At 39.6% G+C, this 11,817-nt stretch overlaps 1 protein-coding gene across 1 annotated transcript; it reads left to right on the top strand.

The window, feature by feature from the left end:
- The first annotated feature begins 381 nt into the window (after positions 1-381).
- Positions 382-10,975, top strand: LOC133650439 (charged multivesicular body protein 4b-like). Its single transcript, XM_062047670.1, has 5 exons — positions 382-737; positions 6,515-6,692; positions 6,768-6,882; positions 6,965-7,091; positions 10,344-10,975. The coding sequence occupies exons 1-5, from the start codon at positions 560-562 to the stop codon at positions 10,403-10,405; spliced, it is 660 nt and encodes a 219-aa protein (XP_061903654.1). The 5' UTR covers positions 382-559; the 3' UTR covers positions 10,406-10,975.
- Positions 10,976-11,817: the final 842 nt, after the last annotated feature.

The following is an 11,817-nucleotide window of genomic DNA, read 5'->3' as shown; positions in this document are numbered from 1 at the left end:
CCAGGAGGTGATCAAGGGTAATGGGTCAAATGCAGAGACTAATTTCGCCACACCTAGTGTGTGTGTGACAATCATTGGTACTTTAACTTTAACTTAATATGGGTTTTCAGAATGAATCACGAGCTGTTTGTGTTTGTTGACTCACTTCCTGATCCTGTGAGAAAAATCTCGCGATGTTTCGTAACTTGCGTTTCTCTCGCCTGGCAACAGAATAGGTGTCATAGCCATTAGCCAAGGAAAGCAGCAGCCTGTGCTCGAAAGTTGTTTAATGTTATTGGAATGGTTAAGTTAGATGGTAAATGTAAAACAAAAGTATTATTTAGAATGACTCTGACACCTGTCCCCGCCCTCCCTTCCCTTTTATGAGTCACGCCGTAGCTCTGACGTCATGACATCACGAGCCCAGTGGTGGAAGGCGGAAGTAGAGCGACAACAACACCAACAGCTGCCAGACTTCTACTTGAAAAGACCGCAAGGAAGATAAAAACATTTGTTTCATTTGGTGCCATAAACCTCCAGCGGTCAACACACATTGTCTTCCTTGACGTTGGGCACCAACATGTCGCTGTTTGGTAAGCTATTCGGGACCAAGGGAGGCAAGCCGCCAACACCCCAGGACGCTGTACAGAAACTACGAGAGACGGAAGAGATGTTGACCAAAAAACAAGAGTTTTTGGAGAAAAAAATCGACCAGGAGACGATGACGGCCAAAAGGCACGGCATGAAAAACAAACGAGGTAAAGGAAAAGTAGAGGCTTAGCGACCTAACCGCTTGACTTTGAGTTAGTTAGCCTGCATGCTAGCTGGGGTAAAGGCAAAGTTGACAGACAGCATGACTCCGTGTTTTAATCACTTTGACAGCGAGACTCTTCTAGAACATTATTAGCAGACACACATGAAGTTAAAGATGGCAATTTAATACATGGTCAAGCAGATGTTGGACATGAAAGCAAGTCAACTAAGTTTGCTGTACTTTTTCATGAATCACCACAGTTCACCAATTGATTGATTGATTGAAACTTGTATTAGTAGATTGCACAGTGAAGTACATATTCCGTACAATTGACCACTAAATGGTAACACCCGGAAAAGTTTTTCAACTTGTTTAAGTCGGGGTCCACTCATTCATGATACAGGGCTGGCTCAGGGTGGAGGACAGAGTAAAACAACTTGCACTGAGCCTAGTCTATAAAATCTGCTACACCTCCCTGATACCAAAGTACATGTCAAACTACTTCCTTAACGTAAATGAGCGTCATAACCACAACACCAGGGGGAGCTCCACTAACCACGTTAAACCCAGATTCCGATCTAACAAATGTCTTAACTCATTCTCTTTTTATGCCACAACAATGTGGAATGCGCTCCCAACAGGTATAAAAGAAAGGGCATCTCTATCCTCCTTCAAAACCGCACTAAAAGTACACCTACAGGCAACTTCAACCCTAAACTACCCTCCCCGGATTGTTAATAATCAAATGTAAACAATCAAATGCAGATACTTTTTCTTATGCCTTCTGATCTCTCTCTCTCTCTCTATCTCCACTACTTGCTGTACATATCCTACCAAGTCGGACATACACTGTTCCAATATCCATTTCTCTGTTCTCAATTGTTGATGACTGATGATAACAACCAAACCTACCCCCCCCCCCCCCCCCCACCACACACACACACCCCGGATTGTAAAATTCAATGTGATTATCTTGTGTGATGACTGTATTATGATGATAGTATATATCTGATAGTATATATCTGTATCATGAATCAATTTAAGTGAACCCCGACTTAAACAAGTTGAAAAACTTATTCGGGTGTTACCATTTAGTGGTCAATTGTACGGAATATGTACTTCACTGTGCAACCTACTAATAAAAGTCTCAATCAATCAATCAAAATATATACTATCAAATATACACTAACATCATAATACAGTCATCACACAAGATAATCATCAGAGTATATACATTGAATTATTTACATTATTTACAATCCGGGGTGTGGGATATGGAGAGGGGTTAGGTTTGGTTGGTATCAACACTTCAGTCATCAACAATCCGCATCAACAATTGCATCATCAGAGAAATGGACATTGAAACAGTGTAGGACTGACTTGGTAGGATATGTACAGCGAGCAGTGGACATAGAGAGATAAATCAGAAAGTATAAGAAAAAGTGTCTACATTTTATTATTTACATTTGATTATTTACAATCCGAAGAGGTATTATGTGAAAGGGAGGGTGTTAGTTTAGGGTTGTAGTTGCCTGGAGGTGTTCTTTTAGTGCGGTTTTGAAGGAGGATAGAGATCAAGACCAAGAACTATGAGGTTGGTACATTAATCCATTATCAGTTTGGTTTCAAAGGTATGTTAACCCAGCTTCTTAAATGAAAAGTCTGTCTTTAAATGATCCCGTCTGAAGCTTTGACACCCTGCTGGGCTCGAAACAGCGTCCAAACTCCCCCAAATGAAAGTAGGCTAAAGGCCAACAGCATGCCAACCCATTGATTGATTGATTGAAACTTTTATTAGTAGATTGCACAGTACAGTACATACTCCGTACAATTGACCACTAAATGGTCACACCAGAATAAGTTTTTCAACTTGTTCAAGTCGGGGTCCACGTTAATCAATTCATGGTACAAATATATACTATCAGCATAATACAGTCATCACACAAGTTAATCATCAGAGTATATTCATAGAATTATTTACATTATTTACAATCCGGGAGGTGGGTTGTGGAGGGGGTTGGGGCGGGAGTGTTAGGTTTGGTTGATATCAGCACTTCAGTCATCAACAATTATATCATCTGAGAAATGGACATTGAAACAGTGTAGGTCTGACTTTGTAGGATATGTAGAGCGAGCAGTGAACATGGTGAGCTCAGAAAGCATAAGAACAAGTATATACATTTGATTATTTACAATCCGGGGAGGTGGGATGTGGTGGGGGGAGTGTGTTAGTCTAGGGTTGTAGGTGCCTGGAGGGGATCTTTTAGTGCGGTTTTGAAGGAGGATAGAGATGCACTTTCTTTTACATCTGTTGGGAGTGCATTACATATGGAGGTGGCATAGAAGGAGAATGAGTTAAGACCTTTGTTAGATCGGAATCTGGGTTTAACATGGTTTGTGGAGCTCCCCCTGGTGTTGTTGCTCCCACAGTCTAGCACGGCTCTTAAAGAATCGGGGAGCGAGGTTTTGATTAATGTACTTGCACACAGCTAAACTAGCTGACATCAGTTACATCATTTTGAGTCTGGTTTACGGTAACAACCACTGTATTTACACCATGTTTGAATGTTTTACAAAACAATTGGTGTCATTGTCTGTGTGGTGTGTGCTGTGCTTCAACATGTATGTATGTACGTGAGGATGTTTTTAGCATCCTTTCATGCTCACAAACATTTGATGAAGAGCTGAATGGTTATTAGACACCCTTTCTGTGCTACTCCTCAGTCCGTGACGATGAAACTTGATTTACTGCATAGTTCAACACTGAGTCGCCATGCAAACAAGCATGTGCGTGCACAAATTCTTTGAATAACGACATCATACCAACAAAATGACTAATTTTTAGCTTTCCAAGCAAAGCATGCCATCCACAAGACAAGCAGGAACGAAACAGTGGAACAATACCATCATAAAGACACACTGTATAATTTGGAAACCACGTTTAGCTGCACACAATAGTCCGATTAAGGTTGACATTGTCAAGACACGACGCGACTTTAAGTGTATGTCCACAAGTGCCAATTGTCGTCCAGACTAGTGTCTGTTTTGTCCGTTCAAATGTGAACACACTCCAAGACAATGTACTATACACATATGACATACGCTGTCAATTTGAGACATTGCTAATTGTATATACTTAACTGAAAACATGGGCTAAGTTCACACTTAAGGGTCGGATGTTCAATTCAGATTTTTTTGTCAAATCCAATGCAATTTCTAATGTGAGTGCAAACTGACACACATGCAGACATGACGTCATGATGTCGCACGCAATGCAGTGTTTATGGAATTAAACATGGCTTCCACACTGGTCGGTGTCAGTACTGGTGCATTTTTGGCAATTTCAAGGATTTTGTGGCAATCAAAGTCAACATTTTCTGAACCGAATTATTGCGCATAGAAGTATAATAAGGAAGAGGACTAGTATTTTGTCTCTCACAGTTTTACGGGATATTTGTGTACTGTCACGACCTGTCACATCACGCCGTGACTTATTTTGAGTGTTTTGCTGTGTTCCTGTGTGTAGTGTTTTAGTTCTTGTCTTGTGCTCCTATTTTGGTGGCTTTTTCTCTTTTTTTGGTATTTTCCTGTAGAAGTTTCATGTCTTCCTTTTGAGCGATATTTCCCGCATCAATTTTGTTTTAGCAATCAAGAATATTTCAGTGGTTTTTATCCTTCTTTGTGGGGACATTGTTGATTGTCATGTCATGTTCGGATGTACATTGTGGATGCCGTCTTTTCTCCACAGTAAGTCTTTGCTCCACAGTAAGTCTTTGCTGTCGTCCAGCATTTTGTTTTTGTTTACTTTGTAGCCAGTTCAGTTTTAGTTTTGTTCTGCATAGCCTTCCCTTAGCTTCAATACCTTTTCTTAGGGGCACTCACCTTTTTGTTTATTTTTGGTTTAAGCATTAGATACCTTTTGACCTGCACGCTGCCTCTCGCTGTTCCCGACATCTACAAAGCAATTAGTTACCTGCTGCTGATACATTCCAATCAAACTGGCTCCTGTGTGTCTCCTGGTAGTCCAGAGCGGCCACATTCAGTCCAGTGGCGAAGGTGAGGGCTTCATGTATGAGGTATTTCATCTCATTCAGAAGAGAATAGGTTATGTTCAGGGTTATGAGACAAATGCAGTAAAACGATATGAATTAAGAAGTCTAACATTATCATAAATAAATAAATGTTGTATCAGATTTTTTCACATCAGTGTGCCTCACAATACGAAGGTCCTGGGTTCGATCCTGGGCTCGGGATCTTCCTGTGTGGAGTTTGCACGTTTTCCCCGTGACTGCGTGGGTTCCCTCCGGTTACTCCGACTTCCTCCAACCTCCAAAGACATGCACCTGGGGATAGGTTGATTGGCAACACTAAATTGGCCCTAGAGTGTGAGTGTGAATGTTGTCTGTCTATCTGTGTCGGCCCTGCCGACACAGATAGACAGTTTAAAAGAGATAGACGTTTTAAAGAGTGGAATTACCTTTGCTACCTTCATTTTATTTGGAAAGGTCCCTGTTTGAAAAGAAAGATTAAAAATATAACAAAGAGGTTTGAGGATACAGTCAATAGTCTTTTTTACAATTATCATGTCTATACCATCACTGTCTGTTGATGTCTTATTTTTCAGTTTTGTTACCACCGATACAATTTCATTTTCACTAACATCTCCTAGAAGCATGGACTGTAGCACTTTGCTTCCCCCTCTCCCTCCACTCTGTATATCTTTATGTTCTCCAATACTCTCTGCCAATTTGGGTCCAACATTCACAAAAAAAGAATTGAATCCGTTTGCCACTTCATTCATATTTGTTATCATCTTATTATTCTCATTGATAAAATGGCTTGGTGGGTTTGTAGGCCCAGATGTTTTTCCTATTACCTTGTTCAGAATATTCCAAGTTCCTTTGATATTGTTTTTATTTTTTTCTAGTAAATTATTATAATATTCTCTTTTTGCTTGTCTCATTATTGTTATCAATTTGTTTTTGTAAACCTTATATTTCGTTTCAGCATCCTTTGTTCTTACTTTTATGAAATCTCTATAAAGTTTGTTTTTCTTTTTACAAGCATTCTGTAGTCCCTTTATAATCCAAGGCTTTTTATTGTAGCTGTCTCTTTGTTTCCATACATTCGGACAATGCTTTTCATACAATGATAAATATATATTAAGAAAAGCCTCATATGCAGCATTTGCTTCTCCCCCATACACCTCATTCCAGTCTGTTTCAAATAAGTCCTTCCTAGACCTATTTATTGCCTCTTCAGTTCTTTTCCTTACATATCTATGAGTTTTTTCCTCTCTCTTTTTATCAATTGGACAGTCATAAGTAAGAAACACAGGTAAGTGGTCACTTATATCATTAATTACTAGTCCACTTTTTATATTATTTTTTATGTCATTTATAAAATGTGTTACTTGAGTGCACATCATTTATTTGCTTAAAACACTTATCTAAAGTCCAGTGAGTTTTTAAAAAAAAAGTGAAATTAGCCAGCAAACATACCAGTCAGAATCTCCTCACCCATCTTTGCACTGACTCATGCATTGACCTGCTCACTGACCGTATAACAATTTGCGCTGCCTTTCAGGTAACCATCCACAGTTCAGGCAAGAGAGAATAAACGGTCAAAATAAATTGCCTGATTAATATGCATACATATGATTAATGCAATTTTTTTTGTGATTAATCACAATAGTTACCTTGTAAGACAGCCTTAATACAGATTAATTCATAACCTTTATTTGTTTTTTCCTCCCACCCTCTACACTCTCCTCACTCCCAGCGGCGCTACAGGCCCTGAAGAGAAAAAAGCGGTACCTTACCCAACTGCAGCAAATCGACGGCACATTGTCCACTATAGAGTTCCAGAGGGAGGCGCTAGAGAACGCCAACACCAACACCGAAGTGCTGAAGAACATGGGCTTTGCTGCCAAGGCCATGAAGGCCGCACACCAAGACCTGTAAGTCACCAACAGCTTAGTGTTCATACGTCACATTGCGTGTAACCATCACGTTTATTCAAACGGCGCGTGCAGGAACATCGACAAAGTGGACGACATGATGGATGACATCACAGAACAGCATGAGATCGCACAGGAAATTACAAACGCCATTTCCAATCCCATCGGTTTCGGGGAGGACGTGGACGAGGTACTATTGTAGAGCTGAGGTTTATGTTGAAACTGTCATGAGTATCCTACTGCAGTTTTAATTTGTTTGTTTGTGTGCTTAGGATGAGCTCCTGGCAGAGCTGGAGGAGATGGAACAGGAAGAGCTGGACAGAAATCTTCTGGAAGTGGAAGGAACGTCAGACGTTCCTCTGCCAAACGTCCCGTCTACGTCGCTGCCATCCAGACCAGGTGTGCTGTACATTTAAGGAGAACAATACGTAATTTCCTCATTTTATGGCCAGAGGGTGTTAATTTACTCCAACATAGAAAGGCATTTACTTTGACCAATATTTAAAAAACATATATGATTCAATAATTAGAGATGTCCCGATATTTCCCTTTTGTAAGTGAGAGCTGCCAAGCCCAGCCGATCTTTACCAAAGCTGTGTCCCAGTGTTTACATGGTTAAAGACTGTACTTATGTGAAAGATTACCGGTAATTTTAAAAGGGATGCATGCTCTGGGAGACAATTACATTTCTATACTCCTTGTTACCCACATGCGGGAGTTGCATGAATTCCATGAGGGTGCAGAACACTGGCTCGAATTTGAGACCAAGATGCAAAAAACGTGTCGTTTATCCACAGTGCAGGGCTGCTTCTAACATACTAATCTTCACTACCGTGGCGGAAAATAAACAAACAAAGTTTCTTCCTAGTATTATAACTGCAGGACCAGAGTAAAATAAATGGGTAAACATGCTATACACACACACACACACCGAGAAGGACGACACGAGAAGCTAACCGCCAAAGCTTCAATTTTAAGTAGGGCGGATCGATCCAGATATCAATACTGTCGGTACCTACTTCAGTGGGGATGTAACGATATGAAAACTTGATATTACGGTTATTGTGACCAAAATGATCATAGTTATCATTAATATCGCAGTATTGTTCAATGTGCTCAAAAAGCACTTATACACACACTATTTTTTGACCAAGTTTTTTTTAAATGTCTAAAATAGATAGACACAATGTTAAAAAGCCTCTACTTTGCATGTTTTGTGTTTCTTCTGCTCCACTGAAAGTGTTTTAGTCTTAGTATTGTATCTAAGGGTTTCCACAGGTCATTAAAAAGCATTAAAAGGCATTAAATGGATTTTGTGAAAATTAAGGCCTTAAATGGCATTAAAAAGTGTTAAATTAGTCAGAATTAAATACAGTAAGAAGCCGTGACCAATAGTTAACAAGTCAATTCAACGATAAATTAAAATGAACTTAATAACTTTGCCGTCATGAATAAGTTGCTATGTCCGTGTGTTTCTTTCTTCGTCATTGGCTTTCAAACTGGATAGAAGGAGTCTCACTCTGTGCATCACTCATTTGTTTATTTGACAGTGGAATTACATGAAATGAGTAAGCCTCCTGTCAGTCATCCACTATCTTTGTTTCGGTATGAGCAAGCGAGACCTACTTGCAATTCTCTTCCACACATTTGACTGTATGTAGTTGTGGTAGTGACACTCACTTAAATGTCAGAGCTGGAACTAATCATTTTAGTTAAACGGTCACTTTTAATGTGTACATTGCTTCAAAACCGTAGGAGAAGACATTTACAAAGGTGGGGCTGTGTGAACCCCGGAATTGATGTTGCAACAAGCTGGCAAATCACAGCTCTTTTTTTCTCTCAAACTTTATTTCAGCAACAAGACACACATAATCCAAACAATCAGAACATACAAGTAAACATGTCTTCATACATTTTTTCAAAATATGTACATAAATATTATTTTTGTATATACAGTAATTAAGAAGATTTAAACAAAACTCCCATAAGGAAAGAATAAAAAAAGAAACATGAAACACGTTTAGGGGATAACAAAATAAAATAGAACAAAAAACATAATTTTTTTATTTTTTTTATTTTGTCGTTGATAGAAATTGTCTTAATGTATTTTAGGATGTGGGAAGTTTTCATTACCTTTTGTTTTTGTTAGTCATCATTAATGAACACTGGTTAAAGCCCATCGATGGTAAACCCAGAGAGGCGTTCTGCAGTGTGCAGGAAAGCTAATTGAAAGAGGTCATATTATGATTTTTTTTCTACAGTTAGAACACTTCCTTGTGGTCTACAAAACGTGTATAGGTGGATCTTTGGTCAAAATTTGGCATAGATTATGTTTTACAGACCTTTTCCAACCGCTTTCTGACTGTCTCTTCAAGATGCGCCGTTTTGTGGGTTATTTACGTACATCCACTTTGACTTTGTCTTCTCCCCGTCAACCATGTTGTAGTTTTTAGCGCTTCCACAGTGGGTCTACTGACAGATATAAGTTAGAACTATATGTTACTTTGTATTACAGAAGGCAAAAGCAAAGGGTGTATGTGCATGTATGAGCCAGTCTGCCCCACAGCAAGAAGATAGAGAAAAAGAAGGAACTTATTCGCGACAAGGTCGGACTACAATGGTGGACTCGCGCATAGTACTTCGGGTAAATTTCTACTTTATATGGATAATCCGCTGACGTGACCGGTGGAAAAAATATAACAGGTTGTGTAAATTCCAAACGGCTTGTTTAGAGCAAGGCAAGATTGTTTTATACATATCTCCGCCATGCCTCCATTGATTGATATCAAATGTTTGGGTGCTATGCAGATTCCAAATACGGTACACACAAACAGCTACCAATAGGTATTAAAAAAAGTAGGTTTTGCATAATTGGTCGCTTTTAAATCAGAGCCAACAGTATTTTTTGCTTTTGTTTAATTATTGTGAATTATCCACTTAATATAGTTAAAAAATGGTATATCACATTCAATTCTACTAACTTAATTACATTATTTGATTTACAATAATATTAGAAATGACCAATATATTCTATATTTTTTGAGATAAGCTTTATTAAAAAAGTGTTTTTGTGTTTACTTGAGTTACTTGCTATGAAACATTTTCACTTCTATAATCTATTGTTAAGTATCTGATCAGGGCTTGAAATCGGATCAGATCCAAGGCCAAAAATGTTGATCGGGACATCCTTAACAATATTAACAATTTATATCACCTGAAAGTAGAATTTAAACTCAATTGAAAACGGCAGCGAAAGATGAAGACTCCTTTGAGGGACTGTAGTGTTTATGTTACAAGTTAGCTGTGATGAGGGTAATGTGCTATTTTGTAACAGTATTCAGATTACAGTTAGCGTAACACATTACTGTTGCATGTGGTAGTAATCACATTACAAATCAAACAGCTTGTTGTATGCGCAGCTTTCCGGCAGGACCGGGACACAAATCAAACGCACCTTTTTAAAAATTAGTAATATATGTATTTTTTTAACTTAGTGAGACACATTTTGCTGTATTTTTTAGTGTGAGTGCACTTATGCAAGGTGTGGCCAGGGAGACCTGGCAACAGTGTTTCTTGGACCATTTGAGGAAACACAATATTAAGCGTTCCGTGTGGTGAGCAGGAGGTGACGATTTGTGTTGTTTGTTTCAGCCAAGAAGGAAGAGGAAGACGAGGATGACATGGCTGACCTGCACGCCTGGGCCACCAACTAATCTAGCAGGCCACGCTAGCTGGCGTCCACCCTCTCCCTCCCCCCTCCTGCAAAGGGGTAGCCAGACTCTGGACTGCTTGGCTGGCACGCTGCTCCAACGTCCCTGCGGCCCCCCAAACAACTCCATCTTGTAGTATGCACTCGTGCACATGTTTGAGCGAGAAGGTCTGTGTTGCTCCATCGGTTCTCACCCGAGTGCACAAGTGCATACTTTGAGGAGCAACACCACGTCTCCAACGTGAGAAGACTGTGAGGAATCATCAGCTGTGTGCTGAGGGGTCATGGGCGTAGCTTGGATCCAAAACCAGAGCAATGACGCAACTCTTGAGAATTTGTGCTCATCATGTTCGTCATAAGAGTCTTTCCTTATCGCCATGAAGGTGATTAAAAAAAAAAGACATATAGGTGATGATGCGATGGGGGCAGGGGGAACAGGTCAGTACACCTTCTTTAAAAAACATGAGAACTTTTATAATCTCATTCCTTGTTGTTATTGTTAAATAAACCTTCCTTGCCAGACTAAATCATCAAAAGACTACTTTTATAATAAAATTAGCTGCTGTTTCTTTAACTCTCAGTTGTCCTCCAGAACTGCATCAACCAGTTCCTGTCAGACCCTCAGGCTGCTAATCCTGCCTGTCCTCTCTCTTGAACGCAAATTCTAGTCCGCATTGATGACTCAAGGCAGAAACAAGTCTTCTGTCATAGCTGGGTTAAATTTAACTTAAAGGCCTACTGAAATGAAATTTTAATTTAAACGGGGATAGCAGATCTATTCTATGTGTCATACTTGATCATTTCGCGATATTGCCATATTTTTGCTGAAAGGATTTAGTATAGAACAACGACGACAAAGATTGCAACTTTTGGTATCTGATTAAAAAAAGGCTTGCCCCTACCGGAAGTAGCGTGACGTAGTCAGTTGAACATATACGCAAAGTTCCCTATTGTTTACAATGATGGCCGCATGAAGTGAGAGAGATTCGGACCGAGAAAGCGACAATTTCCCCATTAATTTGAGCGAGGATGAAAGATTTGTGGATGAGTAAAGTGCAAGTGAAGGACTAGTGGGGAGTTTAAACTATTCAGATAGGGAAGATGCTGTGAGAGCCGGGGGTGACCTGATATTCAGCTGGGAATGACTACAACAGTAAATAAACACAAGGCATATATATACTCTATTAGCCACAACACAACCAGGCTTATATTTAATATGCCACAAATTAATCCTGCATAAAAACACCTACGTGTTTGTTATGCTAGCTCCTCTGCTAGCTCCTAGCTCCATAGAACACGCCAATACAATTCAAACACCTGATCAACACACACAATCACTCAGCCCAAAAGACCGTTCACCTAACCCAAGGTTCATAAAGCTTATATATTTTTAAAAAGTTACGTACGTGACGCGCA

Source organism: Entelurus aequoreus, linkage group LG01 (assembly GCF_033978785.1).
Source record: "Entelurus aequoreus isolate RoL-2023_Sb linkage group LG01, RoL_Eaeq_v1.1, whole genome shotgun sequence".
NCBI lineage: Eukaryota > Metazoa > Chordata > Actinopteri > Syngnathiformes > Syngnathidae > Entelurus > Entelurus aequoreus.
This window is presented reverse-complemented; position numbering and strand designations above follow the sequence as displayed.

Coding starts and splice junctions, on each gene's coding strand:
- LOC133650439 (XM_062047670.1), top strand. CDS start 560: ATGTCGCTGTTTGGTAAGCTATTCGGGACCAAGGGAGGCAAGCCGCCA. Junction 6,693..6,767: donor AAGGCCGCACACCAAGACCT/GTAAGTCACCAA, acceptor CGGCGCGTGCAG/GAACATCGACAAAGTGGACG. Junction 6,883..6,964: donor TCGGGGAGGACGTGGACGAG/GTACTATTGTAG, acceptor TTGTGTGCTTAG/GATGAGCTCCTGGCAGAGCT.